Genomic DNA, 20,093 nt, shown 5'->3' with positions numbered 1-20,093 from the left:
CTGGGCATGGGCTGGGGGCTCCCCTGGGCATGGACCTGGGTCTCCCCTGGGCACACATCTGGGGTCCCTTCGAGGGACAGGCTGGGGTCCCCTCCAGGCCTGGATGTGGGTCCCCTCCACACATAGGTGGGGTCCCTTCCAGGCAGGCATCTGGGATCCCTCTCAAACACAGGTCAGGGTCTCCTCTGAGCACGGCCTGGGGTCCCCTCAGGGCACAGTCTGCTTCCCCTGCACACACAGGTTAGGGTGTCCAGCCACACATTTGGGGCCTCATCCAGCTGCTGGCTGGGTCCCTGTCTGGGTACAGGTTTGGGGTCCCCATCTGGCCGTGGGCTGGGGTCCCTCATCCCAACCTGCTGGGGCTGCTGGTTCTCTGTGGCTCCCACTGCCCATTGCCTGCCCCCAGCCCTCCCAGGAGCACAGGTCCCTCTCCCCCCACCTCTGTATCCCCACACAGTCCCTGGTGCCCCATTCATCCCCAGCCAGGGTCTCTCCCCCAAAATGTGGGGTCCCAGCTCGCTGTGCTGCAGGGGATGGCTCAGAGGAGCACAAGGGAATTTTAACATTCCAGCAGATTTATGGAGTGTGTCTGAGACACACTCTACTGTGACTGCAAACCTCTTCCCACAAATCCCACTTCCAACACCAAAAGTTGTTTTTCCTAATTAAAAAAAAAAAAAAAATCCAAAAAACCCAAACCACAAACTCCAGGGTTTCCACATGAAGCTATTCCAGAAATGTTTCTGGCCAAAACAGCTGTGGATGAGGATCTCTCCAGCTTCACTTGTGTGTGCCTGGAGAGGTGGGTGCTTCCTCTGAGCTCAAAACCCACCCCCAGGCACCCAGGGGCCACCCCCAGTGACCCCACAGAGCAGGATTGTCCCCACAGGGGCTGTTTGGTGACGTCATCTCCCTCCTGCAAATGCCACTCCAAAATTGCCAAATCCACCTTTGTTTTTTTCCTCCCCATCCCAGGAGACACTCCAGAGCAACCTGGTTTTTCTGCAAAAAGCAAGGGAAGAATTAAAGCCCAAAGGAGAGCCAAAAAGTGATGAGCTGCTGGTGTGTGTTCCCCTCCATGCCTGGCACCTGCCCACCCAACCCACCTTCCCCGGGCATGTCCCATCTTTCTCTCCGTTTCCATGACAAGGCACTTTTCTCTCTCCTCCTCTGTCCATCCCATATCTCCTCCCTGGGTCCATCAACATCTAGACTTGCCACCCCTCTCTCTGTTCTTCCAGCTTTTCCTCTCCAAAACCTCTTCTCCCTTTCCATGTGACCTTGCCCCTCTCCCAAGGCAGCTGGAGTCTGGGATGGCTCACGGCCTCCACGTGATGTCTTGCAGCACACGGTGGCCTTGGAGGAAGAGAGGCTGCAGAACACCTTTGAGGAGCTGGAGAAGTTCCTGCAGGAGCAGAAGAAGGTCCTGCTGGCCCAGCTTGGCCCAGTGTCCCAGGAGCTCCTCAGGAGTCGCTCCGAATACAACTCCCGTGTGGCAGAGAGGGAATCGCTGCTGGACGCGCTGATCGGGGACATCGAGAAGAAACGGGACCAGCCGGATGTGGAATTCCTCATGGTGAGGCTGCACCACCCACCCGGGCCTGTGGCCCCGTGGTGAGGCTGGGGGGCACCCACCTGGCACCCAGCACATCCTGGTGCAGCCCGGAGCCTGGGAGCAGTGCCAGGCTGTGACAGCAGTGTGGCTGGTGCGGGTCGGGGGCTGCAGCGTTCCCTGAGGGAAGGGGAGGGTTGGGATGAGGTGTGGAGCGACCCCCTCCCCGGTCCCCATCACCCACCTCCCACAGCGACCGTCCCTCCCTGCCCCGGGCACCGCGGTCCTCGTGGGCACTGCCAGAGCTCACCCCTGTGTTCTCTCTTCCAGGATGTTGGCAAAGTCCTGAGCAGGTACGAAACGGGCCCAGCATCACTCTCCTCCCACCCAGCTCTTCTGGGCAGAGCTTTGGGAATGCTGCAGGAGCTGGGAGGGAGGTGGTTTGCCCTGCTGAGAGTTTGGGATTTAACGGGATGTTCCCGGGATCCAGAGGCCGTTGCTCCCCTCTTAAAGGCGGGGTTCCCGTGCTGGTAGCTGGGGCTCAGCCCCCGGGTTCTGTGGCTGGGGGGATTTCCCCCAGTTTCCCTGCTGGGTGCTGGCTGGTGGCCGGGCTCAGAGCTCCTCTCTGTGTTGCTCCCCCTCAGCTGTGAGGCAGCCAAGGCCCCGATCCCAGAGGCAGTTTCCCCGGAGCTGCAGAGGACTGTTGAGACCCTCTCTGAGACGTGCCAGCTGGTCCTGGGCACAGTGGCCAAATTCAAAGGTAAAGCACTGCTGGCTCTGTGCTGGACTTCCCCTGGGCTTGGCTGGCAGTGGGAGATCCTCACTGCCTGGTGCCTCTGCTCTGGGGTTTGGGAGCAAAACAGGCCTGCTCCGGATGGGAACCATCTCCAAGATAGGCTTCACTGGAGCCTGGGGCTCTGAGAGCCCATGTCTGGCTTGCTGTCCTCATGGGGAGTGGGAAAGGTGCCACAGGAGGAGAGACTCATGCATCTTCCTTTCCTTCTTCCAGAAAACCTGCTGAGCAACATAGACAGGGAAAGGGGTGAGTTTCTGGAGCTGATGGGCACAAATGAGGGAGAAAAGCTTTCCAAGATGAGTATCCTCGTGTCCTTGGCACAGAGATAGGCTCACGCCACAACATCTAAACCCAGCGTCTGTCTGGAACTGTGTCCTGTTGTTTTGACTAGGCCTGCTGTGAAATTCCTGATCTGTCCCTGTGCCAGGCAGTGCCACTGACACTGTCCTGCGACTCAGACCGAGGGCTGGGACAGCACGAGCTGTGTGGGGCTGTGGCCAGTCGAGCAGAGGGGCTGTACATGTTTCCAGCTGGCATTTACGAGTGCCCTCTCAGTTTTTGGGATGAGGGACTTGAGCACAGGACAGCTGTGCCTCAGTTCCCCCCACGCTGCAGTCCCCGGAGGAGTGGGTTTAGCAGAGGGCCTGGGGTGGTGACACTGCACGGTGACACCTGTGTGGCCCTGTGGGATGGCCACGGGATGGCAGCAGAACATCCCACATGGATGGGCAGCTCCAGCTCGGGAGGGAGGTTGCCCTGCCTGGTTACTCGGCAGGGCAGGGTGGGGAGCTGGTTTTCCCTTCGGTGAGCACTTGCCAACCTTGTCACAGGAGCAGGGACTGGCCTGGCCCCACTGCTGCCTGGATAACACCCACGGGATATCTGCTTCCCACTGCCAGCCTGGCTGTGGAGCCAGCAATATCCAGCAGACCTGGAAGCAGGTTTAGCAAAGTCCACTGAGTCCGTCCCCTGCACGTGGGGACACTGGCTCAGTCCCAGAGGGGAGGGCAGGGAGGGTCCCGTGCCCTGTGCCCCCCGAGGGGGCTGCAGGAGTGCCCGCTGTGCTCCCAGGAGCACGGGAGGGAGAGGTGCTGGTTCTCTCCTCAGCGGGCACAGACTGACCTTTCTCTCTGTCGCCCATCAGAGAAGGTGACGCTGGACCCAGAGACGGCGAGTCCTTTCCTGCTGCTCTCTGCAGACCACAGAACCCTGCGCCTCGCAGAGGGATTCCAGAGCCTCCCCGACACCCCCCAGAGATTCACGGACAGCCCCAGCGTGCTGGGCTCCCGGGGCTTCACGGCTGGCAGGCATTACTGGGAGCTGGAGGTCGGGAAGGGGCACAGCTGGGCCGTGGGGGTGGCCCTGGAGTCCGTGCAGAGGAAGGACTCGCTCAGCATTGCCCTGGGCAAGGTCTGGGCCCTGCGGCTGGACTGGGATGGCCAGTACACGGCACTGCATGGGCTGCCCACCCTGCTGGCACTGCAGGAGAAGCCCCGGAGAATCAGGGTCCACCTGGACTACGAAGGGGGCCAGGTGACCTTCTACAACACAGAGAACATGGTGCAGATCTTGCAGTTCGAGACCTCCTTCACCGAGAAGGTCTTCCCGTACTTTTGGCTCTGGTCAGCAGACACCTTCATCCGCCTGTGTGACTGATGGGGTCGGGTGCCTCCCACTGCCCTGCCGTGCCCTGGGCTGGCTGAGCAGGCAGGAAGCCTGGCAGTGACACAGCACCACGCTGCAAACTCGCCACAGCTCTGCCTGGGCTGGGTCTGCTCTGGGCGTTGCTGCATCTCCTCCTTCTGAGTCCTCTGGAGCATTAAAGATGTGCTGTCCTGCCTGGGGGTGTCTGCATGCTGCTGTCCTGCCTGTCCCTGTGGGCACTGAGGACACAGGAGTGATCAGCAGGGAGGCAGGGAAGGCTCTGATTGCCCATGTGGGTCTTTGGCAGCACTTCATGGCTGGTAGCATGGTTTGGTGTGGGGCGATGTGTTGTAGGGTGCAGCCACCCCACACCCAGGAAGTCAGGGTGGAGCCACGAGCCGATAGTAGTGGCTGAAAACCCCTGCAAAAACGGTTTCTAGAAAAGAAAATGTTCAGGGAGGGGGCAGGGCAGACTGGAGAGCTGGAGTGAGGGCACAGCCTGAGCCTCTCCAGGCTGGCAGAGCAGCAGGAGTGTGATGGGGATCTGTGAGATCCCAGGAGGTCAGGGCAGGAGCAAACACCACACTGTGTAACCCAGGAACTGGGAACATCCCGTGACTGGTGGGTGGCAGGGCCTGGGCAGAGGAGTGGGATCCCCTGGATCCAACATGATCAGCTGGAGACAGCAGCCCCTGGATCCACCAGGGAGATCTGGCAGAGGATCTGCCAGGGACTCGACAGCAGGGATCTGCAAACCCTGAGCTGGGGAGAACCCACACAACCCGCTGGGGCCTCTCTGTCCTGAGCACGTCACTGAATCACCACCTGTAAAGTGGGACCAACGTGTTCTGGAGCTGGGATGGCTCCCCACACCTGCAGAGCCATGGAAGGAGCTCCCTCCTTCCCACGGCACAGCCATCGCTGCCTCCATCCTGCTCCGTGGCTGTCGAGGGGGCAAACACGGCAGGGTTTTGCACTGGTGATGTGGGAAGGGCTCCTTGTTTCGCTGATACCCATTACCTGCTGAGTTTGTGCCCTTTTCCCCTCGTTTTCCCCAGATTTCCCCCCTTCCCCTCAGTCCCGCGGCAGATGGAGGCAAGGCAAGGCAATGGGTCCTCTGAAAAACTGTGTGTGTGTCCATTTTTAAGGCAAATAGCAACACATGTGTGATAAACTGAGAAAATGATTGGAGCTAATTAAGAGAAAACAGTGTAAGGTCAATATGACCTGGAGAGAAAAGAAAAACTTAAGTTGTAAAACTTAATTGGGCCCCTATAAAGGGATAAAACAAGTTACCTCCCTTTTACCTTGTGTAGGATTTATAGTGAGAGAATTTTGTTTAGTTAGCTAGATAATAGTACCTTTCTTAAAATTTATAACTTTATATAGATAACAAGCGAACATCTGCTGAAAGTCCCCTAATTTTTCCCTGTTTTCCCACCTCTTCCCCTCAGTCCCAGGGTAAGTCAAGGAAAGGCAAGGCAAGGCAATGGGTCTGCTGTAAAGCTGGGTGTCTGTCCATTTTTAAGGCAGATAGCACTTTGGGTAAATGCCACACTTACTTCTGCCCTTTCCCCCCTCATTTTTTCCATATTTTTCCCCCTTCCCCTTGGTCTCAGGGCAGGTCAAGGCAGGCCAAGGCAATGGTTCTGCTGTAACGCTGGGGGTGTGTCCCTTTTTAAGGTAAATAACACCACTTTGGGTAAACACAACGCTCCCTTTTGCTCTTTTTCCCCCTCATTTTTTCCATATTTTTCCCCCTTCCTCTCAGCCCAGAACAGGCCAAGGCAATAGCTCTGCCGTAAAGCCGGGTGTGTATCTATTTTTAAGGCAAATAGCAACACTTTCGCCCTTTTTCCCTCGTTTTTCCCAGTTATCCCGCCCCTTCCCCTCCCGTCCCCGGCCGAAAGGAGGCAGCCGGAAACATGGCGGCAAAGCGGCGCCTCGGCCAGGCTGAGGACTACATTTCCCAGCACACAACGCGCAGGGCAGAAACGCATTCCTCCCTTCGGGAATGCCGGGAAATGTAGTCCTCCCTCCACCCCTGCTCCCTCGCCCTTCCATTGGTCCGAAGGCACGTCGATCACGGGCGGTGGGCGGGGCCATGCCCCTGCGCGGCCGTTCCTACTGGTGGGAGCGCGCGCGGTGGGAGGGGGGGTTTGAAAAAAAACAACCCGCCCCCCGTCGCGCGCCGCGCGCTGATTGGCTGAGCCGCCGTTTTGGCGCCAGCTCCGGAGAGGCCGACGAGGTACCGGCTGGGGCCAACGCGCCGCGGGCGGCGCGCTGACGGGAGCGCTTTACGCTGTCCTCTGCCTGCCCGGTCCCCGGTCCCGGTCCGCTCCTATGGATCTCGCGCCCGCCGCTCTCCACCGCCGCCGCCTCTCGCTCGCCCTCCCACGGGCGTCGCCCCGCCTCGCACGCGGCCGTGGTCAAGACTCTTTCAGGACGAGCTTTCGCCCGTCTCCGCCCTGCCGCCTCAGCACTGGAGCAGCTTGGGCGCGGGTGAGTCGGGCAGTGCGGGGGGGCCCTCGAGGGCAGCCCTGGGAACCCCCCCCTTCTTTATCATGAGAACGCCCTCCAAAAAAAAAAAAAAAAGGGAGGCTTCGCGAGGGGTTTATCTCCCCCCATCTTCCTTCCTATACTAAAGCATCCCCTTCGCCCGCCGCGTCCGGGCCTTTTCTCCCAACCTTCCAGGGCCTTTCTCCCCCTCCTGGACCCGAAGCGAGGCCTGGGGGGGCTCCCCCCCATGTAAAATAAAAAGCCCAAGGCCTCCAGGAGTCGTTTTCCTTCCGTTCCGTTCCCTCCCCCGCACTGGAGCCTTGTGGAGCTTCCCGCCTCCCGGTCCTTTGCTCCCCCCAAACCCTCGGGGGTGGCTTTTAACACCCCTTCCCAACTCCCAGACCCTCAGGGGTGTCTTTACACCCAAAGCCCCAAGGATGCCTTTTATAACCCCCCTCTCTCTCAAACTCTTCCAATGTCTTTTACCTCTGCTCGGCCCCCTCTTCCAATAAAACCCCAAACCCAAGCCCCTTTCAGGGATGTCCTTTACTTACCCCCCAAATCCCAACTGCAAGGCCTCGAGGAGTTGGAATTCATCTCCTTCCCTCTCCTTCCAAGAACAAGGCCTCGGGGAGCTCATCCGCCCCCCCCCCCCCCAAAAAAAAAAGTGAGGCCTCGTGGATTTCTCCTTTTCTTCCTTCCCCACCCCCGAATCGAGGCCTTGGGAGTCTCTTCATTCCCTTCTCCCTCCAGAAATGAGGCACTGAGGGCCTTATCCTGCTTCCTCTCCTTCCAAACCCCCCCACGGCCCAAACCCGAGGCCTCCAGCCCCTCTTTTCCCAACCCTCCCCCCCAAAAACGGGGCCCGGAGGAGCTGTTTGTTCCCACCCCCCACCCGTGACGCCTCGAGGAGTTTTATCCCCCCCACCAGGAAAACTTCCATGATTCCCTGAACACCCCCCTGCCCATGCCCGATGCCTCCACCTCCCCCATCCCCCGTGGATCCAGTGCCCTGGGCCACCTTCCCCCTCCTGTGTCCCACCCTGGCTCTGCTCTGGGCGTCCACCTCCCTCCTGAGCCCTTCCCTGGCCTTCCCCCTCTCTCACCAACACCTTTGTGCCCACTTTTTGTGCCTACTTTTTGTGCCTTCCCTGCACCATCTCAGCTCTGTCCTTCCTCCCTCACCCTGTTCCCTCACCTTCCTCCTCCTGTGCTCCCAGAGCTCCAGCCATGCAGTTGCTCCATCCAGTTTTGCTCTTTCTGATCTCCTTTAATCCCATTATTCCCCCAGTTTCCCTCCTGAGTGGCTCCTGTTTTGCCCTGGCCCACTCTGGTCTCGATGACCCTCCTGGTTTTGTGTTTGTTGCTCTTCCATTATTCTGGTTTTCTGCAAACACCTGCTTTAGGATCCTTCCCTCCTTCAGATTCCTGGGATTCCTGCAGACCATTGGCAGTGCCCTCCATGTAAATTATTCAAGTAGCTTTTCCTCTATTTAAGTGAGGCTCCATATGATTTTCTTATCTCCCAGCACTGAGCTTTAGTGGATATAACAAAATGTGGGAGTCAACTCCTTGTAAAAGTGGGTTTGAATTAGAAGTTTGGCATTTTTTCCCGTGCAAGATCTGAATTAAAGGAGTGGCTGCCAGAGAGAGGGTTGCACTTCCAGCTGGGCTCTGATGGAACTCCCTGGAGTGTGGTTTGGGAGGTGCTAATGTGATTCCAGGCACCGATAACCAGAAGTTTCGTGGCCAAGTCTGTAATTCTGAGGTATCAAAACCTTCCTCTGTGAGGGCACAGGCTCTAAAAGAACGTTTTGAACCCCCCAGAGTTGATGTGAACGGAGAAATGTTTGGTGTGAGGAGACCAGGGAGGCAACCAGGATAACTGCTGTGTTAAATGACACTTCCCCTGCCTCAGAAGCCAAATTTCCAATATTTTCAAACCCAAAACATGAAGCTTCAGGCCCTGTGGGTGTTGGATCTGCTCCAGTGGTGATACTGTCCCTGCTCTCAGCAGCACCCAGAGCACAGGACAGTGCTCTGCAGGTTTTCCAAGTGGGAATCCCCTCACCTGGCTGATGATAAAGGTTCCAGTTGATGATCACCAGGTTGTATTTGTTGCCTCACAGAGCTTTTAAACCAAATCCCAAACTCCCCTTTCCAGGCAGCGGGAAAACACGGAGCAAGACCTGGGGAACAAGAATGGATTGCAGAGATCTTCATCCTCAGAATCCACAGACTCAGGTATGGCCTTCCCAGTTAACAATTAACAATTAAGGATTGAAAAGCAGCTGCCAGGGTTTGGAGAGAGAGCCTTCCCTGCCTGCAGTCCCACCATTCCTGGGGTGGAAAACAGGGAGAAGGTGCTGGGATCCCATCTCTCCCGTGGAACTCCTGTCCTTTGGAGGTGATGAAGGCAAGTCCCCACCATCTGTTTTCTCTCTCTGAACCCAAACTGGGCCAGCCTGCCCCAGTTGAGTGGGTTTGCCTTGTGGTTTGGGGCTGTGGGTTTTGGTGGTTTTTTTTCGTTACCAAGAGCTGGTTGTTTATCTGAAACACTTCAGTTCTGATGCTTGCCTAGAGATATTTCCTTTGTCTCAGGTGAGAAGCTTTATCAGTAAAAATGAAACAAGCTCTTACCCCGTAACTTGCAGACACAGAGAAGCTCTGGTACCTCATTCCTCCAGCTCAGGGAAATCAGCGTTTCCACCTGAATTTACACCCCACTTTGAAGGCACTTTTAGCCTAGAAATGAACTTTATGAACTTCTAAAACAAAAGTCCAGCTCACAAAGCACAGAGCAGGATAGAACAACCAGCCTTGTGAAATCCTCCCTCTCTCCAGCTCCTCAGGAATCTGTGTCTGAGTAACTTTGCAGCTCCACAGCATTTTAGTACAGACAAATGCAATGTTCTGCTTGGCTTGTGCTTATGAAGTGCTTCCTGTTCTTTCCAGTACATTAGGAAGGCCCTTTTGACTACTTATCTTTTTGGAATAAGCCCAAAATTTCTTCCTGGGAAGAGGTATAACTAAAAACATGGCTTAGAGAAAAAAAAACCAACACCTATATGACTAAACTGTTTGTTTATTAAGGTGTGTGGGAGAGAATAAGCCAAGAGTATTCCATGTGACAGTCTAGGCAGGGCTAGGGGGGCTTTTTTTTTAATTGCTCCTGGTTTTCCCCAAGCACTTGATTATCCATCTCCATGTCCAAATCCAGCCTTGGGGAGTGTCTGTCACCCTGACCTGGAGGTGAGGCTGCACGTGGGACTCTCCACGGGAGTTCCCCGGGTCTCCCTGTGGCCATCTGTCACAGTGTCCAGCAATCCCTGTTTCCTGGGGACTGACCACCAGGAATTCCGTGTGTCCTCTGCAGGTTTGGCTTTGGATTCCCCCGGCCCTGCGACCTCCGGCGACGCCGTGGAGGACACGTATGTAACCACGGGTTAGACCCGTATGTAACCACGGGTTAGACCCCACCTGGGCACGCTGGATCAGCAACAAACGTGGCTGGATGAGGCCCTGATGAGGCTTTGCCTTTGCTGGCACATGTGGGCTCTTCCCTCACGAGCTGGAGGTGCTGGCAATGGTCCTGCCCGTGTCCCAGGGCACCGAGGCATTGGCTCTGAGCTAAGGTGTTGTACCACACCCCTCACCAGGAGCCTGAGGCTGCACCAAGTTGCAGTTTCCAACACTTAAATTGTGCTTTTCTGGGCCTTAACTGGTCACAGAATCCCAGAATCATTTAAGTTGGAAAAAACCCTCTAAGATCATCAAGTCCAACCTTTGACCCATCACCACCTCGTCAGGTAGAACTGATGCCAGCAGTTACCCTGAGCTTTGAGCTTGCCACTCCCAACTGGATTATTTCTTCCCCCTAATCTGTTCCCAGGGATGGGGGCAGATGCCCTTGGTCCCTGATTTACCACGCCCTTCCTCCTTCAGCCTCACTTCTTGCCTGAACAGTGCTGGAAAGAATTTAAGGGAAGGAGGGGAGAAGGAGTCTTTGAGTGTTTCAAAAATCAGGATGGGATAGCCTGGCTATAAATAGGGTTTGGGAGAGACAAGTGTCATTAAGAAGCAGGTTGCCCAGAGAAGCTGTGGCTGCCCCACCCCTGGAAGTGTCTAAGGTCAGGTTGGACAGGGCTTGGAGCAACCTGGGCTAGTGGAAGGTGTCCCTGCCCGTGGCAGGGGGTGGGAATGGGTGCTCCTTAAGATCCCTTCAAACCCAAACCATCCTGGGATCCTGTGTTGGCTTGTGCTTGGCATAACCCCTAAATATAGGGCTGACTTTTAATGTGCATCTCTCTTGCTTTTAGGTTTGAGAAAGCAATTCTCAAATCCAGCAGACTGAAGTGAGTACAATTCTATTTTAAACTCTTAGTGTCTGCTGTAGCTTATGGAGTTGGGGGGGGTGAGTTTTAATCATGTCTTTTAAAACAAAATGTTGAAATAAATCTCTGTTCTTTTTCCCTGCAGCCTTCGAATACCTTTCAGGAGAATACACTCCCTGCCAGTAAGTGAGAGTGGTACTGATGGTCTGCAAATGCTAAAGGATTTAGCATGTTCCTAGTTGAATACATTGCCTAACTTGCTAATTTTCTGGCTGCAAAACCAGCTGCTGAGGGTGCTTGATGCAAACTGTCAGAATTGCAGCTTGTACACTCTAAATCTCACTTAAGTCCCCGTGAAATCTCCGTGGTGTGGCTCCATCACTGCTGCAGTGGAAGCATTTTGGTACCTGTGCTGAGGTGTCAGCAAAGCTTCCTGCACAAATTCATAGTCAGAGACTTTACAGTCTTTATTAACCCCTTGTGTGCTTAAAATGTGCTTTTTGCACAATACTGAACTGGCTTTTTTGTGTGGTCATTGTAGCAAAACCTGCTGGGATCCAGCCCTGCCCTGAAGAGAAACCATTCAGATTCTCTGGACAGTGATGCTTTCCAGCCACTGGCACAAGATGAAAATAAGGAGAATGTAAGTGATTAGAGATTGATAAAAATTGGAAAGACTTTGAATGTGCAGCTCCACCACTAACCCTGACTCCTTTCTGGCTGTGGCAAGGGAGGAGGTGTTCTCCCTGCTTGCTCTAGAGATTTCCAAGGGCTGCCTCCAGGAAGCTGTTTAGGTGGATCAACCCCTCTCATCCCACTGCTGCCATGGATTCCTTGTGGAATCAATGTCCTTTGGCTACTGGGAATCCCGTGGGTGGGACTCTGACAGGTCTGCAGGAGAGGACACAGCCTTGGCTGCCTTCAAAAATGATGTATTTTGCAGAGAAGCTGACTGACAGGGATAGAAAAGCCTTCAGCCTGTAGGTGATGTCAGGAACATAAATTTTGGATTATGTTAAATGAAACACTTGTAACGTCTTTCATTTGAAAACATTCACCTTCAGACTATTCCTGTTGGCAGCAGGGAGCTTAAATCCAAAATGTCAGGTGGTTTTAAAAAAGCCCTGTGAGGATAAAATGATCCAAGCAACCCACACAGTTTGTCATTCTGGTAAAATGTTTGTTTTCTTCCTTTTTAATTCAGGAATCGTTTGAGTTTAAGAAGCCAACCAAACCAGCTTCTCGTTGCTTCCGTGATGGAAGGGCTGGAGCGAGGCAGAATTCATCTCCAGCCCAGATTGTAAGTTCTTTTAAACTAATTCTCACCTAATTCCTTGCTGCCCACTCTCTGGGAGGAAGAAAAATTGTGTCAGGGTTTAAGGGCAGTACTGTCAGTCACCACTGCTCAGGTGCCAAATAGAAAGACTTATTTGTCTGCCAGATAAGAAAATTTTTCTCACCTTTGGCTCCTGAAATGGTCAGAAATTTGAAATGTGGATTGTTCTGGGAAGGATGAGTCAGTGCAGAGCTGAGGTTCTGCTGCAGTAATTGAAGGGAGTGTGGGCACTGATGTGGAATTGGAATTGATTTCACTATCACTTATGTTGAGGCTGATGCACTTGGAACAACAACCCCAGCTGTGCAGAAAAAGCCTGATTTTGTGTCAAGATGTGACACCCAGGGAGAAAATGTTGCCTTATTTGTATCCTGTTGCTTAGAAAAAGCAACTGAAAAATCATGATGGGTCCTTGCACAGAAACAGGGTGGGGGGCCAAGTCTTGCCTCCACTCCTTGAGTCTGGCAGCCCTTCATCCTGCCAGGTCCTCTCTGTCCTGTTTGCTCCATGTGAAGGGATAACCTCGGTGTTCCCTGCAGTGCAGGAAGGTCATGGCATCAGCTCTGGGAAGAGAAGGAATGTCATTAAAATTAAAACTGTCTCCTCTCAGATTCCCATGGATGAAACCCCCTCGGGTGAGCAGGAGAACTACAGGCCAGCCTTCCTGCAGCAGCATTCCCTGACCTCGGAGAGCGAGGACGACGATGGCTTCCTGGAGCTGCTGGATGACCAGGATTTGAAGGTGTGTGCAAAGGGAGTGGGGTGGAGATCCCAAATACAGTTCTGCCTGATGCTGCTGTGTGTGTCTGTGGTGCAGGTGTGTTCTGGCAGAAGTCAGTGTGCTCAGTCAAACTGCAGTAAGTTTAGGGAGTCGTGGAATCCCGGAGTGGTTTGGGTTGGAAGGAACCTCAAAGACCATCCAGTTCCAGCCCCCTGCCATGTGCAGGGACACCTCCCACTAGGAGATGAGGTATCATCATCTTTTTCAACTCACACTGTGGTATCCCTGTCTTATCCCTGCTCTTCCCTAGTGCAGACAGTGGGATTTGTTTGGTGTGTGAACGAGGAAGTTATTTTTAGTTGGAGAACTGCATTACGAGAGAGAATTATTGGAACAGTTGGCATTTTGCTTTAGAAACTTGCTGGAAAACTCAGAGGTGGTGTTTGCTTTGCAGCCACTTAAATAGAGAACTGTTTCCAACTGAATTTGAGATGCTTAAAGCTCTGGAGGATCATCACTGTTGATGCATCAATGAGCTGATATAACTCCAGCGTGTCTCAGCTCGGGTCTGTTGTTTCATTGAGCATTGGCCTGATAACGGAGTTAAATTCCTAGAGCTGCCCTGGCAGCTGAACCCAGCTGGAGTGTTTGCCCCAGCTGTGCAGGAGCTGTGTGTACAGCCTGTGGTGCAGTAGGTGGGATGACCCTCCTTTCTCTCCCCCCTCAGAACGACGAGGAGGTGCCGTCGGACGTGGCGAGTCTCTGGACGGCGCCGCTGGTCATGAGGAGGGCGGACAATCGGGTGAGTGTTCCCCAGCACAGGCACTGGCCTGTGTCCTGGCACTTCCACTGCCCAGACAAGCCATCCCACTGTCTCCTGTGTCCCTAAGGACAACAACAAAACAAGCCGTGGCATGACCCCCTGCAGTATTCCCTTATCTCTGAAGCTGGTTTGCCTGGAAGACTTTGTCAGCCTGGAACACTTGTAGGCATTAAATATCTTTTTACACTTCACAAGCTGTGAGAAAATCTTGACTTCCCTTATCAGAATCTTGTTGGCATATCTGGAATTCGCCCTGCACAGGCTCACCTGGAATGCTGATCCCCTGATAAGGGACTGGGAAAGGAGTTCAGACTCCAGTAAGAAGCTCCTTGATCTGCTGATAGATTGGCTGCTAATTGGTGCAGAGCACTTCATCTTGCTTGGGGTGCTCCAAGCTCCCCCAGTCCCCCCAGCAGCAAGTGTTACTGGAAATGCAGAGCCTGAATAATTCAAATTACCATCCCGCTGTTGCTGTGCAGTGGTGGTGTCTCAAACAAGGCAAAATCCGTAACAATCCCTAATCCTGAGGCTTGTTTCATTTTCCAAGCCAAACCTCTGCTGGAGAACTCAACTCCTCTCCTTCCTCGCAGGCCAAACGGTGCCGCTTGTTTGGCTCTTCGTCCGTGTCCAGCACTGCAGGAAGAACCACCCAGAAGAGGATGGAGAGATCCCAGGAAGACAATTCCCCAGGGAAAAGCAAGAAGAGGAAAAGCCTGCCTGGAACTTCCGAGGACCCAACGGTGGGTGACTCAGCATCCAGTTTGCAAGGGAGAACTGACTGGGGGGGATCTGATGTTGGTGCCTGGGTTATGAAGGTCAACGGGAGCTTTTTTTGGCTGAAAAGTGAGATTTGGGGGAGCTGGGGCAGCACTTGCATATCCTGAGCCTGAGCTTTGCCCTAGAACAGCAGGGAAGCTGAGGAGTGGGAATTCAGTGCTCTGGAGTCGAATCTGAGTTCTGTGTTATGGGAAATAGGGAATGGGATGTGTCTGCTGGCAGTGCTGATCTCTGCCCTGTGTCCTCCAGAGTGTGAAACTGGTGAGGACCCAACCCTCCACAGCAGAGATCGAGAGCATCTTGGACAGCGACCAGAGAGACCTGATTGGGGACTTCTCCAAGGTAATTCCAGGGGTTCCATGGCCAGGGGGTTACTGGAGTGTCCCAATGGCCTCTCCCAGTGGGGATGGCTCAAACCAGCCCAGTAAAGCCCCTCCCTTTGCAGAGGCTTTGCTGCTGCTACATAAATCTTGCTTGGTTGGACTTGAAGGTTGGACTTGATGATCTTGGAGGTCTTCTCCAACCTTAACCATTCCATAGTCCTCAAACAACTAGGAGAGGCTGTTGGTGAGAAGGGACAGGTTAGACACAAAGTGAATAATTTGTAGTTAAAGACCTACAAAATCCCTCTGGTGCAGGAGCCAAAAATTAAATTCTGTCCCTGACTTTAGAATTCTTGGTCTTAACTCCCGAAGAGATTCTTGTCATCAAAGTATCTGTCAGAGAATGAACTGCTGGATGCTGTGACTCACATCTGGATTTTCTCCCTCCTCTCTGTCTTAGAGTTATTTACTTGACACTGTTGATGGGAAACATCAGGATTTAAAATACATCGACTCGGAAATGGTGAGTGCTCCAAGGAGAGGCAGGAAAATCCTTTACTGGGGTTTAGGGGACAACACAAAAGCATCTTGAAACAACTGACCTCTGGGTTTTTTGTGTTTTTTTTTCTCAGATTGTGTCTGTGCTGACTGGGAAGTTTGAGAGCTTCATCAAGCAGTGTGTGATAATGGACTGCAGATACCCCTACGAGTACGAAGGAGGGCACATCAAGGTATGTTGACCCTGTAAGAGCAACCCAGAGGGGTCTGAAGTTGCAGTATGGGGTCACTTGGCCCCACGTGGGGCTGCCTGTTATCCAAGGCCATGTGGATATGTTATTCCTGAGGTGCCCCACTGGGACCCTGTCCCACCCACCCACTGCCTGGATCTTGGACACTGAGCTCACACTTGGTTCATAAAGTGCCTTTTCCCCTCAGAGGGGAGTGTTCTGCCCTCCTTAAGCACAGGAGAGGGCCTGTGTGGCCCTCAGGGAGATGGTTCCAGAGGAAGGATGTGAGACACTCAGTGTGCAACATCCTGGTATCCAGGGAAGCTAAAATTGGAATATTAAACTTAATTTAAATCACAGACTTCAAGGAGCAAAGAGCTGTGCAAAACATAACCAGGAACAGATCACCCAGAGAGGATGTGGCCTTAGAGCCCCTTCCAGTGCCTAAAGGGGCTCCAGGAGAGCTGGAGAGGGACTGGGGACAAGGGATGGAGGGACAGGACACAGGGAATGGCTTCCCACTGCCAGAGGGCAGGGTGAGATGGGATATTGGGAAGGAATTCCTGGCTGGGAGGGTGGGGAGGCCCTGGCACAGGTTGCCCAGAGAAGCTGTGGCTGCCCCTGGATCCCTGGAAGTGTCCAAGGCCAGGTTGGAGCAACCTGGGCTGGTGGGAGGTGTCCCTGCCCATGGCAGGGGGTGGAATGGGATGATCCTGAAGGTCCCTTCAGACCCAAACCATTCTGGGATTCTGTGACTGATCCTGGACATTGCTGCTTGATCAAAAGCCATCCCAAATACGTGAGGTGGGGAGGGAAATCCCAGGAGCCACAGCCTCCAGGTGCTGAATTGTCCATCTGAACCAGGTCGTGGTCACCCAGAGCCAGTCCCAGACTCTGGTGTGCTGGTGGGGTTTGGAGCTGGGTTTGGAGAGGGTTCCAGGGCTGCTCCAGCAAACCAAGGGGAGGAAACTGCCCTCAAGGGAGTGGGATAAGTTTGTTCAGTTCCCCCTGCCCTCACAGGGTGCCATAAACCTCCACATGGAAGAGGACGTGGAGAACTACCTGCTGAAGCAGCCGATCGAGCCGGCGGAGAACAAGCGGGTCATCGTGGTGTTCTACTGCGAGTTCTCCTCGGAGCGGGGCCCTCGGATGTGAGTGCCCAGCCCCTGGAGAGGACCTGCTGCAGGGCTGGGAGCGGAGCTGTGGGGTGGCACCACCAGGACATGGGGATTGTCACCTGGAGGGGCTGTGGCACAGCCCGTGGTGGGAGCGGCCGGAGCGCTGGTGTGTTCGGAGGGAAAGGGGAAAACCGGTTCACTGTGGCTGTGTGGGTCCTCAGCCCCTTCTGACAGGCAGCAGCAGACCCCTGTGGTGCCAGGGCCGGGGGGTCTGGGGTGAGAGCTGGCTTTGGGTGTTGTTTGTGGAACGCAGGGTTCACCAGGATCTTTGGTGCTGCAGGTGCCGGTTCGTGCGGGAGCAGGACAGGCTGAGCAACGAGTACCCCAGCCTGCACTACCCAGAGCTCTACGTGCTCAAGGGGGGCTACAAGGATTTCTTCTCGAGATGCAGGGTAAGGGACTTCCTCCCAGACTGTGGATTCCCCAGCCCTGGAAGTGTTCAGGGCTTGGAGCAGCCCGATCTAGTGGAAGGTGTCCCTGCCCCTGGCAGGGGGTGGAACAAGATCTTGAAGGTCCTTTCCAACCCAAACCATCCCATGATTGTTCTTTGATCTCTTTCACACTCAGGAGAAGTGGTAGATAAGTATTATTGATTTGTTCATGCTCAGACTTGTCATTGGGGCAGAGTGGCTTGGCTGGGGTGGCTTCTCTGCTCTCTCTGTGCTCTGTTCCCAGAGCAGCTCAGGTTTGGCTCTCTGAGCCTGTTCCTTCCCTCAGAGCTGTTTTCCTGCCATAGCTGAAAGGTTTTTCCACTTGTCTCAGAGGTAAAGTATAAAAGTGGTTTCTGCCCTTGTAGAACAAACTGTCACTGAGGGAAGGGACTGAAGGCTGCTCAACCTGCACAGAGCAGGGGAGAACACAAGGCTTGACAGCAATTGCTGGATAACAATGGAAACCTCAGGTCTCCTGCAGTCCTGAAACAGCAAAATTGGAAACCTGAGCTTGGAGTTTACAACCTCTAATTCAGACAAGGAAACTAAGAACACCCCACAGCTCTTCCCAGCACTTTGAGGGTGGGATTTCTCCTACCACCTGGCTTTTGCTCCTGCAGCATTTCCATGGCTGGACTCTCTCCTGGGGTCTGTCCTGCTGCTCTGGCACAAACAGGCCATGGCCTGACTGTCACCTCAGTCCCTCACACTTCAGGGTATCCCTTAGATTGCCTTCCTGGTGTGTTTTCAGGGAGATGGGAGATACCTGGTCTGTCTGTGGCCAGTTGGATGGGGTTGTCAGCTCCTCCCTGCTGGGATGTTGGGCCCCGTGGGAGATGCTGGTGCTGGTGGCACCGAGTGCTGCCGAGGTGTTTAGCCCTCCCTGCGATCTGCTGGCTCTCCGGGGGTGATGGACACGTGGGATTTGGGTTGTCCCGGTGGGGTTTGGGTTGTCCCTGTCCCGGGGAGGGGTGACCGAGGCCTCAAGGTGGCAGCACGGAACAGCCGACGGGGATCCTTCCAGTCCCTGCCTTCCAGGGTGGACACCACACGGGCTCACCACACAGACTCAGCAATCCCTGCCAGAGCATTTGGGATGAGAGCCCTGTGCCCAGGGTTTGGTAGCTGTGATCTGAATATCCCTGGGCTCTGAGCGTGGAGCTCCCATGTGGAGCGGGGGGTCTGTCCCTCTTTGGTCCAGGGGTGGTTGTCCCAGTGGCTGCTGCCAGGCTCTGTCAGTGGGATCCTCAGCCCTGTGACACCGAGGTGACAGCAGCTCCTCTCTCCCCAGAGCTTCTGTGAGCCCGAGAGCTACCGCCCGATGCACCACAAGGACTTTAAGGAGGACCTGAAGAGGTTCCGCACCAAGAGCCGGACCTGGGCTGGGGAGAAGAGCAAGAGGGAGATGTACAGTCGCCTGAAGAAGCTCTGAGGGCTGCAGGGACCCAGCACGGACTGTCCAGCGTGGGGGGCCTGTCCTGCCTCTCTCCTCCTCTGTTTGCTCCCTGGGAACTCCTGGAACTCGGGGCTTCGGGCCCGGATCCGGCCGGGAGCTGCCTTTGGTTATTTTTGTTACATTGCTTCCTGAAAAATGGCTTCTTGTGTTCTGTGCCACCCCCGGAGCACCCGGGGAGGGGTGGGGAGAGACCCGTGGGGGCAGCAGTGTTGAGGGTGTTTTAGTGCCTGTTATTTTTTTAAATGCTCGATTTTATTTAAATACAGTCAAATGAAGCCAATACTGCCGCTGTTGGATCATCTGGGTTCTACTCAGACCTGGTTTCTGCCCCAGGGCATCCTGCTGGTGGAGGGGTGGGGGTTAATTATTGTACTCAGCTGCAGCTTTGGTTCTGTGTAGTGTTTGTGGTGAAGGAAAACGGGAAATGTCCCGTTACAGCCCGAGGTTCCCACCTCTAAGCCTCTGAAAGCCCATCTAAGGGGAATTGCTTGTTCATAAATATCATGTTCACCTCGTTTACTTCAAATTGTTTTATTTCATAGTCTCTTTGTGTAGTTTTAGAGGAGTTGGTGTTTTAAAGGAGGGAGAATTTCTGGGAGCTGGGGAGGATCAGCAGTGGGATGAAAAGCTGTTGATTTGCTGTCGCCGCTGCCTCCGAGGGTGTGAGTTGTTATCCTGAAACATTCCCAGAACAGACAGTGAGGAATCCTGGGAGGCTGCTCCTGCACCCGGGGGTGATTGTGGCCACTTCTCCCTCTGCCAGGAAAGGGCAGGAAGTAAATTAATCCTTGAAGGAAGAGGAACTTCCTCGGCAGCGTTGGGCCCTGCAGCTGAGGAAGTTCTGCTGTGCCAGCCCCAAAACTGCTTGGCTGCTGATTTTTGGGGTCACATCAGCCCCAGCTCTCCAGTCCTGCAGCAGCCCAGGGATTTTGGGGTGTGATGGAGCTGGAGCTCATCTTCCTCACACACCAACTTCCTGGAGAAACTGGTGCTCCTTGGGAGCACCACGTGCCTGGGAGCTCCCAGCTCTCCTCTCGTGTCCTGTTTGTATCCGTGTCAAAAAAGTATTGAAATGGAGGTGCCTTATGTGGAGTTCTGACTTGATTTCTTTTGAAAATCTGTTTCTTAAAACGTTGTTGTTAATCCTCTTGAGAAGCAAAAGGGTAGACTTGGAGTTTTTTTCTCGTTTAAAAAAAAAATAAATCAGAATTTGCTGTTTTACCTCAAAGCTGAAGCCCTTGAAGGGGGAGATGAGGAAATGCTAAATCAGAAATGGTGGTTACAAACTTCTCCCTTTGGGAAATTTGGGAGGGCTGAACTCCTGAGTGGGGGGTGTGGGGTGGGAGGAGGCCACGGGCAGTGGCCTGAGTGACCCAAACTGCTCTTTGGTCAAGCCCGGGGGGCAAATCATCAGTTCGACACGAGGGCTGGGCAGGATCTCTTGGTACAACTCCATGATCCAACAGTTTCTCCATGTGAGAGTTTAACTCCTCAG

At 54.2% G+C, this 20,093-nt stretch overlaps 2 protein-coding genes across 2 annotated transcripts in view; both read left to right on the top strand.

The window, feature by feature from the left end:
• Positions 1-4,188, top strand: part of LOC103756390 (tripartite motif-containing protein 10) — a 9,464-nt gene extending 5,276 nt beyond the window's left edge. Inside the window, exons 2-7 of the mRNA XM_018084897.2 lie at positions 976-1,062; positions 1,346-1,576; positions 1,883-1,905; positions 2,197-2,312; positions 2,562-2,594; positions 3,493-4,188. Of these exons, the coding sequence (XP_017940386.2) occupies positions 976-1,062; positions 1,346-1,576; positions 1,883-1,905; positions 2,197-2,312; positions 2,562-2,594; positions 3,493-4,004 (1,002 nt within the window). The 3' untranslated portion in view covers positions 4,005-4,188. The remainder of the gene's footprint in view (positions 1-975; positions 1,063-1,345; positions 1,577-1,882; positions 1,906-2,196; positions 2,313-2,561; positions 2,595-3,492) is intronic.
• A 2,147-nt stretch (positions 4,189-6,335) lies between these two features.
• CDC25A (cell division cycle 25A) lies at positions 6,336-19,803 on the top strand. Its single transcript, XM_018084895.3, is given in 17 exon segments — positions 6,336-6,395; positions 6,397-6,494; positions 8,656-8,735; positions 9,868-9,922; positions 10,811-10,846; positions 10,971-11,007; positions 11,367-11,468; positions 12,030-12,125; positions 12,772-12,903; positions 13,610-13,684; positions 14,296-14,445; positions 14,732-14,824; positions 15,266-15,328; positions 15,438-15,536; positions 16,554-16,684; positions 16,992-17,103; positions 18,434-19,803. Coding segments are annotated over 17 exon segments (1,560 nt in total). The 3' UTR covers positions 18,575-19,803.
• The last annotated feature ends 290 nt before the right edge of the window (positions 19,804-20,093 follow it).

This window comes from Manacus vitellinus, unplaced genomic scaffold (assembly GCF_001715985.3).
Source record: "Manacus vitellinus isolate BGI_N305 unplaced genomic scaffold, ASM171598v3 scaffold_78_pilon, whole genome shotgun sequence".
NCBI lineage: Eukaryota > Metazoa > Chordata > Aves > Passeriformes > Pipridae > Manacus > Manacus vitellinus.
This window is presented reverse-complemented; position numbering and strand designations above follow the sequence as displayed.